We start from the raw sequence: 19,844 nt of genomic DNA on the forward strand, positions 1-19,844 counted from the left end.
ATAAACATACGCATTAACCTAACACTAAAAGCTCCGGTGGTCACATAAGGTAGGTTCTTAAACTAACCAGAGAAATGGTCAATGGACTTTATTTATATACCTCTAGCCTTGCTGAATACTTAAAGCATCACAAGCATCATTCATACATATAGCACTTGTGCTTTACATAAATATGTAACTAAGGGACCATTTTGGGGAATCAGTATCTTGTGCAAAGACACACCAAAGGACGCGGGCGGAAAAGCCAATAAATGAAGCACAAGCCTCTGTTTAGTGGATAACCTGCTCCACTCCCTGAGTCACAGCTGCCCCACAGAGACATAGTTGGGTTACCTGAGACGCAGCACTGAACATATGGGGAGAACGCTTTAGAGCTGGCTGTTGAATAGATGACAGAGCCTCCTGTGTGGCACAGACGTTTAGTCTGATAATGAGCCCGTTTTCTTTCTAAAGTCTCCCTGCAATTAAAAGACCTCTGGTATAAACATTCATTTAGTTTTTCTCACTTCCTCCCTCTTATCCTAAATCACTCAAAACAACTGCCTGAGGCTACAGCAGCATGGACACTGAAATTAATGCCGAATATGGTTTTTTAAAAAATGTAACTGTAGCACAAAAATATGCAATTTTATTTTACAGACGCTGCTAAAAAAAAAAGAAAAAAAAAGCTCCCACCTGGAGCTACGGGAACAGACATTCTCCCCTGTTCAGCATGGTTATCTTATCGTTCAGATTCAGATTCAGATGAGCATCTTTCCAAACCAAGATCTTTCCAGTAGTTTTGAAAAATGTGTTTCCTCACTCCTTTGGCAGCCCCAGACACATTAAAATGGAAGAGAGAACTATCAGGCTTATCGGGCTGTCAGTTAAATCTTATCAATCCAAAGCTCTGAAGCTTTCAACTGACTGCGAGGCTGCTTTCTCCTGCTTGGCTGTTTTAATAGTATACTGAAGGTAGAGCTCCTCTGTGCTGTATTGGCTTACACAGCAGCAGTTTGCTGGAAGTGGCCAAACACCCCCAGGCTAAGATTTATAGACTTTCTATAAATCCTCAGAAATAGATAAACGAATCCCAGCAAAACCAGACAGCAATGAATGCAATGTCCAGTTAGCTGAGCGATACCCTGCACGGCACACTCCAAACGCATCGGACCGACGCTTTTCAGGAAAGCTCTTTGTTCCAACAAGGTGTTCAACAAGCCTTTTGTTCCTGCTTAGCGTCTGGCCTTGGACACAGAATATCAAATGGATCATTATTTGTGCGCTGACTGCTGACGGCCCAAGGCTGAGCATCTTCACTGCACCAATCCGCAGCCAATTAAGTAAGGCCAAATGCATTCATGTAACATCTGTGGATACAATGCGTCATCACAGAAAAGAAAGGATTCCGCACAAAAACTGATGTCGCCTTTTTGCAATTGACTTGTCGCATTTGTATCATAATGTGGATTCAGGGAGGTTTCCTGTCAGAAGAAGAAAAAGAAGTGCAGCTTTCCGTAAATAAAATCCCAAATTCTTCCCGGAGGTTGTAAATCTGTTTTGTTGCAATCTCCTTAGAACTCTTTTCAACCGGTCTGTGGACTGAGCTGGAAAACAAGGGATTAGGGTATCCTCTGGAGAATTGCTTGAATAACAGGGGATCATTTGGAACACGGGGGAAGAAAGGGATTCTGAGTGGTAAATGGAGGGAAAAGCACTGTAGAGGTGAGGAAGGCGTTAAAAAATGAATTGGGGGGGATAGTAAGTAAGAGAAAGCTGCAGAGGAAGCGTAAGGAAGGAAGAAAGAAAGACAGAGAGCGAGGGAGGGAGCAGCAGGCTGTAGAGCCAAGTCCTCTCTTCGATCAGTGGGCCTGGCTGTGTGCCAGTGAAGCGCTGTCCATGAGGAGGTAAATCATTTTCTGCCTGAGAAAGAAACAGGGAAAAAATGATTGGTGGGGGTATGCCACAGCCATCTTGGAATTACTTTATTCCCAAAGATGGGAATTCCCAGTCGGCCAAAAATAAATGGAACAGTTGGCCCAGAAAGTGAAAAAACTCATCAATATTCAAGAAAACCTGGTTTGGTGATTCAGTACATGAGGGTAAACAACACAAATTTAAGAAGTGGCTTGTATCAGCGCAGGCGTAAAAAGAACTTCTTTTTACTCTGATTTTGTTGAGAAAAATCAAAGAAACTATGTAAGGCTGATTTGTCTCCTGTGCTTTTGGATGTCAGATCAAGAAGAACTGGCTCATGCCAGTAGACCCTCACTATCCCACTGCGGTACAGAGAAGGCGCTCTGTGCCATTGCCAATAAGGTTAAAGAGAGGTGGGAATATTTTTGGCAGACAAACACACAGGGTTTTTGTGTTTAACACGCTGAATATTAAGTATTGTGTCTCCAGACACCCTGCACAGTCACACACCCACTAATTCACCTCAACCCCGGAGTGAAAGGCCGCAAAACTCTGTTGCCAAGCTAGGGTCTTAAGGAAGGCTTAAGATGAGCAAAGGAAGGAAAATTGTAGGGTATTGTTGCATTTACTTTCACTTTATTGTTCCTTGTAACATTGAGGATCAAGTCTTGCAAATATGGCCTTAAGTAGCTTGAACACTGGGCCATGACGAGGTGAAGAAAGCACAGGCTTTAGCTCTGCAGGACATGTTTGTTAGTCATTTGGATAAATGGGCCAATTAAACTCCTTTGTGGAAATAACTGGAAATAACTGCATTGAAATTCAAAGGTCATCCAACAAAAATCTCTAACAATTGACTCTAAATTGTTTACAAGAGGTTTCCAAAAATGCAGCGTCAGTAAAATGCTCCGCTAATGTGTCAAAACTGGTTCATGCAGCAAAAGTAAAAGTCTTTGGAAGAACATTCACTTTTCAGCTGATGGGTGACAGATGATAATGAAGACATGTTCATCCCTGCTCCGCCGACTGCAGTCTCCCCACCTCTGGCACTGCTGACAAAGATTAACAGCTGCTTTCATCTCTTCCAGAGCATTTTCTCTCTGCTCCTCAGACAGCGCTCCAGGTATTTTGCTATGCTCCTCTCCCAGGCTGCAGAGAATCTGGAATAACTCCACATTTTCACATGTTGAACTGCGATTCACCCGTCATCCCACCCACGTCTTGCCTTCAAAAACATCAGGTAGGCTGTTGCACTCAGGGCACACAAACACAACTTTTGGAACACACATGAAGTTATCACTGACTGAGTGACGTTTCCTGTCTCGGAAATCGCTTCGGTGCTTTTTTAGAAGCAGGATATTTGATAGACAAGCAACAAATGAGGCCTGTTATCAGACAATTATGAGACAATTCCTCAATCAAATATTATGCCCCTGTAGCGTAATGCTGTCAGAGGGGAAACTAACGTGAGAGCGTGATAACTGTGGGAGAGACGGGCAACGGGGGGAAAAGTCAGAATACTTCTGGATCACTTCTCCACTTCATTAATCATTTGCTGCCAGAGTAAGACACCTAGCTATTATTTATTTGCACTTTCCCACACAGAGGCTATCACAACAAACAGGCCCACAGGCTGATGAGAACATTTGGGAGTGATTAATCAGTGGGCGGCCTGGCGAGACAGAAAGCAGGGGGAGGGGAGGTCTTACATGTGTTTCCTAATCTTTCATCTATATTCTGGTCAACTGGTAACCCAACTAAAACCAGAAAAGGTCCAAATCAGGTGAAATGGGCAGTACTGTCATGAAAGACCACGTAAATCAAATGAAAAGTGGAGACCAATCTGAAAATAAAAGCAGGGAAAGCAAAGAAACCGCGTGGCTGAGAAAAGCCACCAAAATGCCAGCGACTGCAGCCACATTATTCAAATTAAGCAGTTTATCCTGTATCACATACTGATAAACTGAGTCACCGAAACACACACAGCTACACTTGCTGGTTCTCATAGAGCGTATGGGGAAAAGGGGATTTTAGCACACCACAGCTGGCTCTCATGCGCTGGGTCGTGAACCGATTATAGGCTATAATCCTCTCCATTCAAGACGACGTGCATGTAGAAAACAGTGACAGAAACACAGGGGAGATCAACCGTCCTCGCAGCGTTTAATTTGATACGGTGGTTTTGCACGTCCAAGCCGCTCGCTTGTCTCATACATAAGTGGACATGAAAAGGTGGGGCACAATATCCTTTACAATTACTCTTAATCTTCATAATTCTCCACTAAGAAGTAGACTGTGGAGCAAATAAAACATGGGCGATGTACCAGAAGGACCATTAGGCATCCATCCTGTTTTAATGTAGCTTATTTTGCATTAACTGCTGCAGACTATAGTGAAGACAGAAGTTAATACTGAAAATGTTCTGATAATAAACTGTCAGCAATATTTTTCATGTTTAATTTTTCTTACAAGCCCCGTTGTTACTTGTTTTAAATTCCCCACAGCTACCATCAACCCATGTGAACCCTTTCAACCTCCTGGAGCCAAGCTACATATAGATGGAGATTAAAATAAAAAAGACAGTGTTATCGGAATGAAATGATTCAGCTACTAGGGCTGTGGGTAATGAGGGAAACCTGTCCTAACAATGCCCTTATCCTCAGTGGTAATCCGAGCTACATCCAGGGAAAGCTAGCGCCTCACAATTGACTTATCGAAGGACGGCGGGTGCAAAGTGGTGCTGTGCATATAATATTTATGTGTTTCACAACAAAATAAAGCTCTAGCACATGGGGAAGTCAACCTACAACCAGTGTTTAGGCAGATATTAGTTATTCATGTTGAATAGAAGTCTGTGGCGTGGCTGAGCATTGTGATGCCTGAGAAACCCCACTAGGAGCCTTCCTTGTTTCCTTGGATTCTGAGGCAAAAAAAGGCACTTGTGGGAGCTCATGAGGCCACGGGCGTCACTCTACAACTGCACACAATAGGTCATAAAATTCCTCAACATATATTCCCTGCCACCAGCTATTGCAGTTTACTCTTTCTCATTCCTCCATACTCTCACTCAGTGTCTCACACCCACAATGTTAAAGAGAAAGTGGTTGTAATGACAGAGATAATAGACTCCATTTGCATGACACTTTTCACTGAGGTGCACTAAAGAGGTTTAGATGGCATCCCTCAGCCCCTACAGGCACGATGCATAATATCCATTCAACAGGCTGAGGGTGAGAGAATTTAGTCTAACGCGATAACTAAACGCTAATGCGCTGATCACGGAGCCCAGTGGGCAGTTATCAGAAACATGCCGTTAAATGGGGGATGCTGGACGTGGGCAGGCAAACAGAGACGGAAATGGATTGATGCTGGGAGCGTGACCTCACCCTGCCCACGTGAAGCAATCGCACACAATTAAACCTTATTTATTGTCTCTGTCACCATCCTGAGTGACAAAAGAAGCCCAGTGTTAAGTGAGAAGCCTGCAGGACAGAGGTCTATGCTCCACATTTATTCATGTATGTTATCAATCTGTCAGGCGAGGATGGCAGCGCTTTCCCCTCTCCCCCAGGGCTTAGGACACGTGGACCCAGGGCGAGCACACAGACTTGAGTCAGCACTTTGTTTGTCACCCCCCTCCCACTTTAACTGCCCCCCTGCAGGCTATGTGAGTGGGCCAGACAGACTTCCTGACTCAGGGATTTATTTGGCGTATTGGGGAGGGAAAAGGCATCAGGCTACCACGAAGGCAGGGACAAACCCTTTGCTTTTCTTTCAGTGGAGCTGTTTGCCATTTATAATGACAGGCACAAGTGACTCTGTGTTGCCCATCACACCACAGCACATCAGTCTGCTGCTGCAGGGGGCACAGCACTATCACACCATGTTATCATATCCCAGGGAAGACACAGATGCCCAGAGAGTGAGAGGGAATCTGCAAATGCAAATCAGTACTTCTATTCATTTCTAATATCCACCGAGGCTGAACACGGTTTTCTCTATGTCAGTCTTTATATCAAAAGACAAATTTTCTGTTACCTCAGAACGATGGAGGATTATGAGTCAGAGTGGAGCGGCATTTTGCTTTTTGCGGGTGGATGAGAAGGTGGATGTGGGTAGTGAGATGTATCTACTCGACACAGATGCCCGAGGCTCCGAGGCCAGGCAGGATCTCCATCAACACCTCAGCCTTGACGGTGCCCGACAGGCCTTGGTTCACAGGTTCACACCTGGGTTTATCTACTGAGCCCCAGCCCTTTTGTGGCCTCAGCTGCCACTGGGTCCGCCGCTGCACAGAGGCAGCCATTAGTCCCATCAGCCAGATTATGGCAGGAAAATACCAGCTGGTGTTTTATCCAACAGTAAACAAAGACAAATACCAGAGAGCAGCTCAACCATCCCAGCTACCACCCACTCAATACTTCTGATGAGCCATTCGCTGCCCTGGGCATGTGTTGCTCAGATTCAACAGATTGATATGAATCAATTCTCATTCGTCAGACTCCGGAGACAGAGGTAGTATTAACATTTCAGCTCCACTGTGGCTACTTTCTCAAAATGGAGCCAAGGTTTCTACAGTATGTTACACATGCTATACATTCCACTCACACTCCTGCTCTCGTGGTGGAATCCATCTCGCTCTGGCTTGACAACAAAACCATTAGCCTCTCACCTCCAGGGATCAGACAGTCCAACTCCAACTGCACAAAACTGCACATTCCACAGAGCGGAAAAGAGCGTGTGCCACACAAAGAAAGATAAATTGAGAGGGAGAGCGAGAGAAAGAGAGAGAAAGGGGTGAGAGGGGAGGGGAGGGGAAGAGAGAAAGAAAACAGGGCACCTCTCGCACACAAACACACACGAATATCAAATATCCAAGTGCGCTCAATGATGTCTGTGCACAAAATAGCTTACTTCACTCTCATGGTAGTGAATCCAATATTCTTCTCCACAGGTACAGGTCTCCTGCTCTTAGTGCTGTCAGAAAGGAGCATCAGCCCGAGCACACCGTCTGAATGACAACACTTATAAGGAGCTGCTACTGCCCCACTCTTTATCCTCCCTGCCATGTGGGCCAGATCAGCTGTGCTCGGTGCATCCCTCTGGTTCACATAATCTATCCTGCCTATTTGTCATTCACTGAGATCCCTGCTGTCGATCACAGCACAGCCAACCAAAGCCAGCAGTGAGCTGCTTTGTCTGCTCTGAGCCGCTCTATGGACGCCATACAACTGCATCACTGTCTCCTTTACAAGCAAAACGAATAGGCCGGCTCAGTTTCTCGCACAAACTCCAGAATAAACATAACTGGACACTGGCCTTCAGCAAGTCATCTGTTATTCAGAGCAAGAACAGCTACTTGTCATCCTGCTGCGCTTCCACTGTGCAGCATGTAGGACTCATTACTGAAGAGATGCTCTTCCCTCCATCTGACTAAATTATAGTCCAGTGGAGTAGAGAGGGCTGTTTCAACTTCCTGATTTCCAATCTTCACTTTTGAAAGAAAAATCAGTTACATTTTATTCCCACAAGCTAATGACTTGTTTCTATGGTTACTCAGAGCAGCCAGGGGGATGAAGGGCAGAGTGAGCGTTCCTGACACAAAGGCACGGTCTTGTGTGTGTGTGCAGGAGAGCCGAGGCTAAATGGCCCTGCTGCCACAATTACAGGAGGATCCCTTCTGCACAATCACAGTCATTAGTGCACAAACACTCACCTGGGCAGCAGCTATAGGCACCGGTGGATGACCATGAAACCACTTCCTCCTTCGCATTCCAGCAAACAGCTGTCCGCCCAGCCCCTGCAAATCCCAACCTTTCAGCCTGCGTGCCACTTCTAAAGTCTGCATCCACCGACTGTCGTGTCTCTGAGGTCCTCTATACTGCTCTATTCATTATCTCCTTGCATCTTAAGAGTGACTTCATTGTCCATCTCTGGGGTATGATAAGAGACGGTAGATGGACAAACTTAAACAGGGGCCCAACAACGTAAGATAACACTATCTCATACTGCTATACACAAAATTTGCCAGCTGATCAAAGTTGGCTGCAAACTGAGCAACCATCTCCTCTCATCTCATGGGCCTGGTGTGTAATAAACACACTGCCACAATCAGCAGATGTTAATGGAAGAGAAAGATGGGGAGAAGGTTGTGCGAGGCAGCAGTTAGCCGCACCGTCTAGCCCCTGCTGTGAGCGTCGCCTGGTTTCATTACACAGCGGTGTGTCAATACACTAATCATATGCTCTGTCACAAGACAATCAGTGGTTAACGTGCTAGTCAGCTGAACACATGGCTCTAAATTCATTACCCCAAGTAACACACTGACGTAGCCAAACACACATAATGATATGCACACACACACACACCATCCAGTCAGAGTTTGACCCCTGACTCTTCCTGTCGCTCTGCAACTGTAAAGTCAGTCTAATTGCAAACTGGTCGTTACTGGCCCTGGGGTCATCTTTTGGTTTCGAGCTATTTCCTAAGATTACGAGAAACAGGAAGTGGGACAAAAGAACTGTTTTTGAGCTGGAATTTCACATAAGCCTGAAAGAAGCATTCATTAGATGATCAAAGACTTTTCCTATTTTCTGCAAGTGGAAGAAAAAGAAGCATCAAGATAATATAAATGGCTGATGGACTTGGAATGGGAAGATTCAGAGAATAAAAGCTACACTTGGATTTTTTTTTTTGACTTGCATTTGTCTACATAGCCTGGAAGGCATCTCTGTAATGCTGTTAATCAAATAAATTCATGTGAACAAATGAGTCATTTGGTCTCTTAAATTAATGAGTAGCTTCTTTTCCATAATCATCTGGTCTATCAAATAAATGATCTGTCCATAAATTACATTAAATACTTAAATAAGTCTTAGGGATGTGGCGAGAAGAGACTGAATTTAGCATTTAAAATCCCAAAATATACTAGAAATCTGAGGCAAAGCTGCTCTTAGAACAATCTAACCATAAAAATATCAAAGTTTACTTGTTGTAAAGTTGACACTATTAGAATAAATTAAAATAATAAAACATTGAAGGCATAATTAGTCAATTCACAGGCACAAATAATTCATCTAAGGAGATGCAAATGCTGTGTTGTTATCAAACCAGTGTTTTTACCAGACATATTTAAACTAAATGCTTCTTTAACTAGTTGAATGGTTGACTTATTTTTCCGCTGCAAAATTAAACATTGTTAATCGCTTTTCTTTTCCTCTCACCAACAGCCTAGCGAGAACACCTAGACTCCGGCTAATTGCATTCTAATTAAAATTTCATCTGTGAATGGAATAGTGTTAGTGAATGTCAGACAAGTGTCCAAGGAGCTGTTTCCACGCCACTGGGGTAAGAAAAAACTGCTGTTTGGTTATTCTGGTCTTACACCCTGGGCTCGAAGGATTTGCACGTGCATCTCACTAATTGTATCTACGGAGAACAAAAAAAGAATACTAATCAGATCTGAGTTTTCAATCATGTCTAAAACATGAGGGATGCTAATTTCATCTGCTTTTTTTTTGCAGCTACAGCACTATCAGAGCGAATGGAAAATATTGTTGAATGACTCAATTTGTTTTGACTGTTTTACGTTTCAGACAACAATGATGTTTTTAAAAAATGAGCAACAACGATTTCACGATGATGTTGATGATGATCCCTGTTGCAGGGATAACAGCTGCAGAAGGTCAGGAAGTGGGTGTGCTTCAAATGGAGAACAGTGGATCTCCTCCACCCTATTTTTTTCTATCTGCAGAACCCAATGCTGTTTGAGGTTGGCCTATCATTATCGTATTTCTGCGAGCCAAGTCAAACAAAACATTCTTGGCAGCAAATTATCTTTTGGATAAAATAAAAGGTGGTGGTGGAGCGCACTCTCTACACCCCGTGTGCTCCACCAGGCCCTGTTGCAGGGAAAAGAACAAGTCCACCTTCCTCTTTTTTCCTGTCCACACTGAATGGCTAGATGCAGCTCTTTATGCTTATCTTTTTCTTTTAGCTCAAGTCCAAAGAAAACATGAGCGTTAATAAATCAATGTCAGGAATTTAACCTGTCTAGCAGAAGGTCATGCCTCACTGTTGTTTAAACCTCGTGCTCCTGCGACAGGAAGCAAGATACACAGGAAGTTACATATTAGGTGGAGGATTTGGAACATCCCCTTAGTCAAAGGAAAGACCTCATGGTCCCACTGATATACTTGGACCCTGTAAAAGCTGGCAACACAAACTCCATTTGGGATGCTTGAAGAAAAGCTAAGCCACATACTGATCCCCCATGGGCTTCCTGTCACACTCCACAAGCCCCTTCACCGGTTTTCTCTGTCTCCTGTGGTGCAGAGCGTCAATGGTCCTATGCATCATTCTTAGCCAGCTTCCCTTTCAGAAACGCTCATTACAACACAGCAATTTTTGGAGAGATGAGGCAGGGAATGTATGCACTGGCCTGCCAGGGAATCTGTCATTGACAATATTTCCCCAACCATGCACCCGCACAGAGAGGGTGAAGTCTTCTCCAGGGCAACGACAATACCAAAGCCAAGCAATGCTTTAAAAACAGGCTTCTTCAGCCTTGGATACACAGGGACCAAAATGCTTTTACAAAAAATGCATCCTGCGCTACACCTGTGGGAGCATCCAGTAAGTCTATGGCTGGAAAATTGCAAGATCCGTTTAAATTGGCGAGGCAAAACAAAGAAAAAAATAACTAAACATAAAATACCTCAGGACAATAGCTAGCTTTAACCTAAACCCCTTTCGTGAGACACTCCTTCCTCATATCGAATTAAGCAATTCTGTTTTCTATTCATGGGCACTGGTGCCTGCAACTAAAAGGTTCATTTAGTTCCATGATGTGTATCCCAAGGCATGCTATAACTCAAGCATGGCAAGAACAACATCTCCAGTGAATAAGTGCCCCACATGGAGGTTAAAACCATGAGACCACGCGAGTCTGTGCATATCTCCTCTTCAGCTCACTGAAGACTGAATGCATGCGGGTGTGTATGCAAACACATTTCAATTAACCATGCAGTGACTTGACAGCATGGGGGAGGTGCTTACCTAATGAAGAAGGAGGCTGCTGCAGATGAGGAAGGAGACGCGGTGGTTGATGTACTGGTAACGGGCGCTGGGAGTCCCGCTTGACTGGAGCTCCTCAGTCTGCAGGGCGTCAGGGTGCTGCCGCTGGTGCTGGTCATGGTGGTGACGGGGGCCTCCAAGGCTGTGACATCCCTGTCTGCATTTCCCATCAACCCATGGGCCTGTGTACACACAGATACAGAGATAAGACCACAACCGCCACTTAATGGTTTTACCACTCCAGCTCACCTTCCTTCCACTTTACTTGCTCCCCCTCTGCCACAGATGGATGGGCAGCTGCTGCAGCCAGTACCAGTTAGTGGGAGTCAGCAATATCCAAAGATAGCTCCCCACAGAACAGCAAGGATGCGGGACCATTCATTGATTCTGGCAACACTTACAAGGTTCCTCTGGCTGCAGCCTACTGTAATTAAGTGGTAACCCACATTTAATTAGTAATTAAATGACTAGCGATTTACCTCACTTTGCTCCTGATTATATCTATACCTGCAAGTTTAGCACTTTACTCCTCAGGAATGAGGAACGTTTCATCCTGCAGACTCAGTAAAGCTATCTCAGAGAGTTTCACAGGGAGTAACAACAGGTGGTGTACAGGTGGCATTTGTCCCATAGCTTAAATGTTTATGAGGCATGTGAGCTGTGCTTAAATGGCACAACTTACCCTGGAAACGAAAAGGACAAAACTGAGACATGGCGCATCTCTTTCAACCCTTCGGCTTTGACAACTCATGCCAAATCTATGAATGAACTCCTTTAAGGATAGACCTGTGTGTCTTCATATTTTTTTAAATTATTTTCTGCAGCAAGACATTCTGCATTAGAACCAGTTCCACAAGTTTAAGTTGTGTCTGCAGCGTAATAAATTAACAATAGATTGAAGAAGTTTTGACGAGATTTTTGTGAAAACTGTTGCAACATAAAGCTGTGAAAAATAACATTAACTATATCTAATGGCACTGCCATTGGTTTATTGTGTGTGAAAAAGGCTTCACGCAGAGTTTGAGATGCATCATGTAACAAAAATTAAATACATGCAGTATTACCTTTTAGCTCTCAGAACTCAGGTTTTAAGTTCATTTTTAAAGTTGAGGGGAATACTGCAGGATTTTTGGAAAGCTGGAGCACAGAAAGGGTGAGCAAGAGCTCCGGAGCCTTCAGTGATCCACTTATTTTGGTTACACCAAGCCATGGCGTGCAGAGAGCTAATTATGCAAGTCAAAAGCTGACTCTGAGACGACACTGGAGCTGGAGTCACCATGCAGACAAAAGGTTAATCCCCACTGAAGCCTCACGTTTATCCTAGCTGACGAGAACCCATTCTCTGAGGTTTTAGCATCAGAAATTAAAGAAAGGCTGAAGCTATTCAAAAAAACATTTATAAAACTGACACACGACACTTTGTAATCAGCACTGACCTTGAATTCAGCCCAACACAGGGCAGCAGCCTCAGTGCCATTTGACAGGAAGTGTATTATAAACACAGTTCAGGCCCTCTGCATATTTACCACATTGGGGTTTGCCCTAGACTCATGTTTGGCAACAAAAATAACACCCCTTACAATCTTTTTTATAAAGTGTGTGGCCTTCCACCATTTGCCATTTGTCTACACACACTGACAGCTGCACTATTTATATGCCAAGCCTGACATGAGAATGCCATACATCAGGATGTGAGGACATAGTTACATTCATATATGACAGGCTTGGTTCTTGCTTGGACTCCTGCTACTGTTAGCTTTACACGCAGCTTTACAGCACATTGTACACGCAGTACAATGTGCTGCTATATTAAAGCAGGGCTGCATTATCTTTTCCTGGAAACGCTCCACTGACCATTTGTCAAACAGTAGCCTTGTGGTGTTTGGTCTTCATGAATTCCCACTTTCCCTTTTCTTCCTTTTGAGCTTGTTATCAGATCTTAGAGTCATAGCCTTGCTTTAAAGGTCTACTTTTGCTCTCTTGGGGCTTCATCATAGAAGCTAAGTCAGATATCAAGCTGCGCGTTCCAAAGTTTTGACTTTAAAAGCATGAAAAACCAGGCAGCACACTGAAAGCAAACCACAGTAGTAGGCCGCGCACTATGCTGGTGTTAGCTTGGTGCATACCAGCGAAGCAGACCTGCTGCACTTTGTCATGTATGACTAGGGCACTTCACGCACAGCCATACAGGAAGCAGATGTGTACAGCCTATCAAATCTGTCACTGACTGAGTAGGTGCAGTGCCGGTTTAAAAATCAAGTAGCAGACAGTTTCAGGAGCACACGAGACAGCTGGTCACAGGTGGGGTTTCAGCGTGTCCTTGAAATGGACATGTACATTCATACACACACACTCAAGCTTAGCACAGTGCCTTTCAAATAGTATTCCCCTCAGTATTAAAACTGAGGACTTAAGCTCCACAGCCAAGCTGCTCTCTGTAGCCTTGGACCTGCACTTTCCCTGATTCTGGCTGAAAAGTACAATCTATCCCCTGGTCAAGTAATTAGGCTGTGTCACTGGAGCCATGTGTGTTCAGCCGTTTGCACCCAAAGTCAGTAATGAGTTGGCCTTACACCCTTTAACCCCTAGCCCTTCCCTGATCCTTTTGCCTTGGAAAGAAAAGGAAGAAAAAGGAGGGGGGGAAACGAGACAAAGCAAGTAACCATAATGGAAAAAAGTGAATCACATGAGTGAAAAGGGTTTGGGAGAATGCTTCCTATGAAATGTGAAGTGAGCAGAGTAGGACAGCTCTTTTTCCACCCTAGACTACTAGGACTCCTCTGTGACCTTTGATCCCAGGAGTCAACAGACGATTACTGCTGAGGCGAAATAGGCCTTGCGTTAATCTGGCTTTCGTGCCTGGCTGGCTTCTGTAACCACCAGAAACCAACTGAGGTGAAAGCTGAGTTCCTACCATGTAGGACTAACATGCCACACCTTCTCATTTAGTGCCGGTATAATTAAAAGTTCTCTAGTGTCTTTCAGAAAATATAGTGTAACAGCACAGCATTCAAATTCTTTCCTAATCTGTGAAGAGTGGGGATTTCCTTCCCCTTCATTTCTGTATCATTTTCTTCTCTTGTCATTCTCTCATTCTGTGGCGCATTGCCATCAGAGCCCAGCTGCACCGAAGCAGCCGAAGCCAAGATCATCTGCTGGGCTTCAAATTGGTGGCAATGGAGCACACCGTGGCAGCAGGCAACCACCGGGCCAACAACGGAAACCCTCATGAGTCAAGAACACTTGGTTTTTGCAGATTAGTGTACATATGGTTGTGGATTTAAATGAGCAAAGGGAAGAAATGCAGATTTGGATCAATCAATTTTTGCTGTTAGCAGCAGCAGCATCACACTCCTAGTAATGTGATTTCACGGATTACCTTAACTACTTAAAGATCTTTATTCAAACTGCCAATAACAGCAGGGATTACATGAGCAACTGTGAAGCTGGAGCATGTCAACTTTGGTTTTTGCATCCGACTCTTAGACTTGCAATAGACTGTTTCAGAAAATGCACATGTTTCTCATTCGCCCAATTCGAGGCAGCTACAGGAACCGCTGCCAGCCAATTATAAAGATGGAGCCACATAGTTTTCAATTCAATAGACAACCACAAACATAGCTTCAGATGTTAACCAGAGCCTTTTCCCAAATGGGAGTGTCAAGGTGCTCTATAATGGTCTGTGTGTGGGAGTGCCTCAGGCTTGACACTTTCTGAAGAATTTCTGTCTAACACACACAGTCCATCTCTGCTTCTTGCACGCTTTCCTCACAAAGAAACTAAGAAGAAATCATGAATTAAAGCTTGTGCCTTTCGGCACTGTGTAACCTCCAATCCTCGAGAGTGTGTGTGGGTTTTTGTCATTCTAAAGGATCTGGTTTTAATGAAAGAACCCAGCTTGAGAAAATAACACCATTTCTTCTGTGTTTGTAACTTAATGTCCTGAAGGGACATTTCTCTCTGTCCAGGGAAGGCTTCAGCCACAGCTACAGAAACCGAGCAACTCATCCTGGCTCCAAGGGCCGCTAATTGCTTTTAGACACATAGATGGAGAACACAAGCCTGCCTCTCCCTTCAGTGCCAGGCTGTTTGATTTGCCCTAGATTGCGTACATGCAGTTAAAAGCTTTTGATGGCCTCCCATAAACCATCTCTACAGGCACTTGTTGACATTAAGGGGAGGAGTGAAAATCTGTCTTTAATTTTTCAAGCAGGAAGAAGGAATAACACTGCCAAGGCCTGCAATAGACTGCAGTTATCAGCGCAGCTAAAACAGAAATGGCACGATTTACAGCTTATGAAGCAGATGGAAAATATTAAAGTACAAGGACGAGATCAACCCTGGGCACGCATGCCACAGTTGGCACGAAGGGTTAACTGATGGCATGACCATAGCTGGACTGGCCACCGATGATTTATTTATTTATTTATTTTTTTTAGTAATGGTATAAACAATGAAAGTTGGTGGATTGGCCAGATGCTGGCAGATGTGTAAAAATAACTGTTTGGTGGTGGCTGCCACAAGAGGCCAGGTGGATGAGGGAAAGGTGAGGCAGGAGGAGCAGAGACCCGAGGCGGCCGCTGGTCCGAGTGTCAGGTGAACTGAACTTCAGGTAAGAAGTTATGACCTGCAGTCTCTCTGGGTCAGATATAAACCAAGTTTAGGTGGAGTTTATTTTCATTGTGCTGACTTTTTACAGTCAGTTACAATAACTCTGCATACTAGCTAGCATGACGGAGTTTCTATACAGCTGGGTGGGTGCTTTGATGTTACTGATAGTGAACTTTATTTTATTCATAAGGTTCGTTAGTCGAGTTGCCAACCGTGCCGTAAAAAACAGAATCGTCCCGCATTCAGAGAAAACATCACGTGTTTGGTATTGAGCTGAAAAGGAACACAGTTTGTCCCGGACTTCAGCTACAATGACAAAGACACAAAGCTGGAGTTATTCTGCATCTTTACGCTGTCAACTGCCTCTTCTTCTCTCATTCAATCATGAAACTGATCAATGATCAGCTGATCGGTATTTCTGAGCAAGTCCCGTCTCTCCTTTGTTTATCGCCCACTTTGCGCCAGAAAGAGGAAACCAGCGGATGTCGCGCTAAACAACAGCAGCGCGTTTAAGCTTGATCATTAGAATTTATTTAATATTAATTTCTAGTATCAGCTGATGTTTGCTGGAGCCACAGCTGTAAAAGCTGCTGGTCATGATATCGGTTTGTATCAAGGGCGCAGATTTGGCATGGACGGAAGGGACGTGTCCCCACCAATATCCAGCGATTATTGAAATGTCCCCACCAATAATTTGATCTCTTCGAGTAAAGAAAAACAAACCCGACAGAAAGAAAAAAACGATCTGTCAACGTCTCATTCGCCTAGCTGTGAAGAAAGAGTTAAATTACGTTCCATACTGGAGTCCTACATCATGTGACAAATATGGCCAATGTGATTGGTTGTGCCTTTCAAGGAGCTCTGTTTAGTTTTAGCAGCGGCCGGCAAGCCTGCGCCGCTAGGACCTGCAAGGAGGAGAGGAGGATGGCAGCAAAAAGGAAGAACCTGATATAAGAAAGTATTTTTCAAAGAAACCTGTAAGTCACTTAAAGTCAAGCTCACTCATAAAATGTGTCCGTCACAATAACGTTACAGGCTATGCTAGGCTTTGGCCCACATCAGTCTAAAACTGTATGTAACCATGAATAACGTGTTTTGGAAACTAACTGCACAACATGCAGCACTATTAGTTCTCTCAGTCTCAGAGCAGCGTTTCTAATTTTGATTGAAAGTGTCAGAGAAAACAGCAGCCTCGAGTAAGCCAGGATATTAGTTTACAGAGGCTGTTAAAATTATATGTCTAATGTTAAAATGTTGGTGACACAATAATTTCATCCTAATGGCACTGACGTATTCATAGGGTTAATTTTTTAGACAAAATATCATGAGATAGTCAGGATTTTGCAAATATTCCAACCTGTAGTGCAGTTTGCACAAATTGTTTTAAAAACTCACTCACCCTACAAACATTACTGATGAGTCAAGATCTGCACAAAGTGACAGAAACACTGAAGCAGCTCCACGTTTTATTCTTATTGTCATGTATGTCCTATTTGTCAGGTGATAGAAAGTAATGGTGACACAAGATCACAGGTGAAATTGGATGATGACTTGTTGGTTCATGACTGTATTTGAAGCACATGTGTGACTGCATGTATGTGGAATGTCTCACTGTTATTCATCAGGTGGCAGAGGCAGCTCTGCCATGTTGTAGCTCAGAGGTGGAGAGGCGAGGTCACAGGTGACTGACTGATGGTTTGGTGCTATAGATTAACTAGTATTTATTATCATGACAACTGTTAGGCTGCTGATGTAAATTGATTCATTAGTGTATATTTGACAAAGAATCTGAATTGACACGTCTCACTTTTTATATGGCACGAATCAATTTTATCAGGTGGCAATATGTCCTAGTGCAGTCAGAGGGGAAGAGCCAGGGCCAAAGGTGAGGCACATCACGCACTTAATAATAATTGTAATCTGAGGATAAAACGCAGGTACTGAGGCTGAAAGAAGCTTCAGTGCTCTCAGAAGACTAAAAAGATGGGTAAGGTCAACAATGACTCAAATGAGATTAAACAATGCTGCTGTATGTCCACCAGGAGACACTGGACAGTATAGATGCAAAACCAATATGCCAGCAGTTCATCTCAGTTAACGAGAGGAGCAGGCATGTGTTTGGCCCCTTCACATAGTGGACATTGAGTTGTTGTGTGGGACATGTAGTCCATGTCTGTTGCTGTAACAGTAGTTTATGTTTAGAATAAAACATCCCAGCTCACTGATTTGATCGGATTTGAACGTATATTCACCACCTGCACTCATGTATATATCATGTATATATCTATCCACTTAGCACTTTTAATTCTTATTCTTATTTTTATATTTTTATGACAGTATGTTGCACTGAAGCACCGCAGCAATTTCCTAATGTTGTAAACCTCCTCAACATCTGGCAATAAACCCTTTCTGATTCTGATTCTGATTCTATAGAAATCGTACATATACCAACACGACAGTGTACATCACTGTCACAACAGCGTTTGTTTTCATTCAAAGGCTTTATGGCTTTTCCTGTAATACCTGGTGGGCCGGCCTCTAATCAAAATGCCCGGGCCGATTTTTTGTCCCAGTCCAGCCCTGTGCACGACACGCGGTAAATTAATCTGAGAAGGTGCATTAAAAAATAAATGGCCGGGCCAGCAGTGCGCATCGCAAATTAGCTCGCATAGACACATTAGTTGTGCTGCTTCTTAATGACGGTATCTTAGCTAACAACCCCAACTACCAGATTCAACTTGTAATTGGCTAAAAATCACTTAGCCTACTGGTGAGAGGGACGTTGCTAGCTCTCAGTTTTTTCAAGCGATGTTGAAATTTCCACATTCCGACACTTCAAATGCTTGAGGAGCTCTCCGCTCAGCACAGCAACTGTTAATATAGAGCATTATTAAATTAATTGCTAATGCAATTATATGGCACATTGACTTCTGAGGAAATTTTAGATAGCACTCGTCATCAAAAAGGTTGCCTACCCCTGGACTAGATGATGTTAGCACATGCTGTATGCTTTGTACACTGAACCCGCCTGGTGTAGAATGTCACAGAGGTTTGTCACTTAGGTTGTCATCACAGGAAGATGCCCTCGTATTGCTTACCACAAAATACCTGGCAACGTGCACATAGAAACCTCAGCATTTACCTTTTAAGGCAAAGCTCCTGAAACTGTTTTGTTTGCTGCATGTCTTCCATGCATAAACAAAACAGATTAAAGCGCTGATTAGCTAAAACGAGAGAGGAGCTATGGTGACGCTGTGTTGTGATAATTTAAAATGCCCTTGAGGAAGAGGTCAGGAGTTTAGTGTTCAGATGACCTCTGACATTAGATCGCTCAGGCTCTGGGACTTCTGAGGAATAAGAGGTCAGCGCTCCAGTTCTACGACACAAATTTCCCACAGGGCTTCATCTCTTCTAACGGTATGTACTATTTCTAAAGTTGCTTTTAAATGCTAGTTGCATGAGGAAGAAAAAAGGTCAAAGTGAACACATACCAACTTGGGTTGAGGGAGAAAGTTGTTGACCCTGGATATGCTCCACATGCCCTCGAGGTACTGCTGGGCTTGGATTGTGACGGTGCTCAGAGATCCAGGGAGCTGCCCTCCTGCCACTGTCACCTGGACACTGGTCTTTGGCCCTGAAGTGCTAGCTGCGTTCTGGGACCAGCTTGGTACCCCATGGCGCTCCCCTACTGGCAGGACAGAGTGGGGAGAGGGCTGACTTTTCGAGACTTGCTTTGTTTGGATGCTGGAGGACGACACGGTGAATCTAGAAGGCTGTGGTATAAAAGATGTTTTGGGCAAGGCAGCCATGTTGGAGCTGAAGGCCAAGACAGGAGCATGGAGTGTCTGCAAGGCCTCCTGCCTCAGTTGGTGGAGAGGTGTAGAGCAAACTTGGCAGCATCCAGGTTCATGATTCCCAGGAGTTTGGAGCTGCTCGAACAGGAAGGTTGCATACCCGGGGTCCTGCAGAGAAAAACAAGAAATGCACTTTAGCTCAAAGCACAGCATTCGGAACAGAAACACTTTGAAGGAAACATGTTTTTTCCAAAGCATAACCACATTACAATTTTTTGTATATATGTTGTGTCAGTGGTCTGCTAGCAATGTGGTCCCTGACTGCCCTCTGAGACCCTTACTGAGCTTTTGCCGACTCCCTCTCTTGGATGATTGTTTGTTCTGAGTGGCCTCAGTGCAGAGGGCTACGGTAGAGGTGTGTTTTCAGTACCATTTGTTTGTTTCTCTGTCAGCGAGATTAGGGCTACA

At 44.0% G+C, this 19,844-nt stretch overlaps 1 protein-coding gene across 2 annotated transcripts in view; it reads right to left on the reverse strand.

The window, feature by feature from the left end:
- kif26ab (kinesin family member 26Ab) overlaps positions 1-19,844 on the reverse strand; it is a 67,300-nt gene that overhangs the window by 22,043 nt on the left and 25,413 nt on the right. For both annotated transcript variants that reach the window (XM_040042023.1, XM_040042024.1), the window contains exons 3-4: positions 19,074-19,544; positions 10,954-11,153 (exon numbers count right to left, since the gene is read on the reverse strand). In XM_040042023.1, the coding sequence (XP_039897957.1) occupies positions 10,954-11,153; positions 19,074-19,544 (671 nt within the window). The remainder of the gene's footprint in view (positions 1-10,953; positions 11,154-19,073; positions 19,545-19,844) is intronic.

This window comes from Simochromis diagramma, unplaced genomic scaffold (assembly GCF_900408965.1).
Source record: "Simochromis diagramma unplaced genomic scaffold, fSimDia1.1 OVJJ01000304.1, whole genome shotgun sequence".
Taxonomy (NCBI): domain Eukaryota; kingdom Metazoa; phylum Chordata; class Actinopteri; order Cichliformes; family Cichlidae; genus Simochromis; species Simochromis diagramma.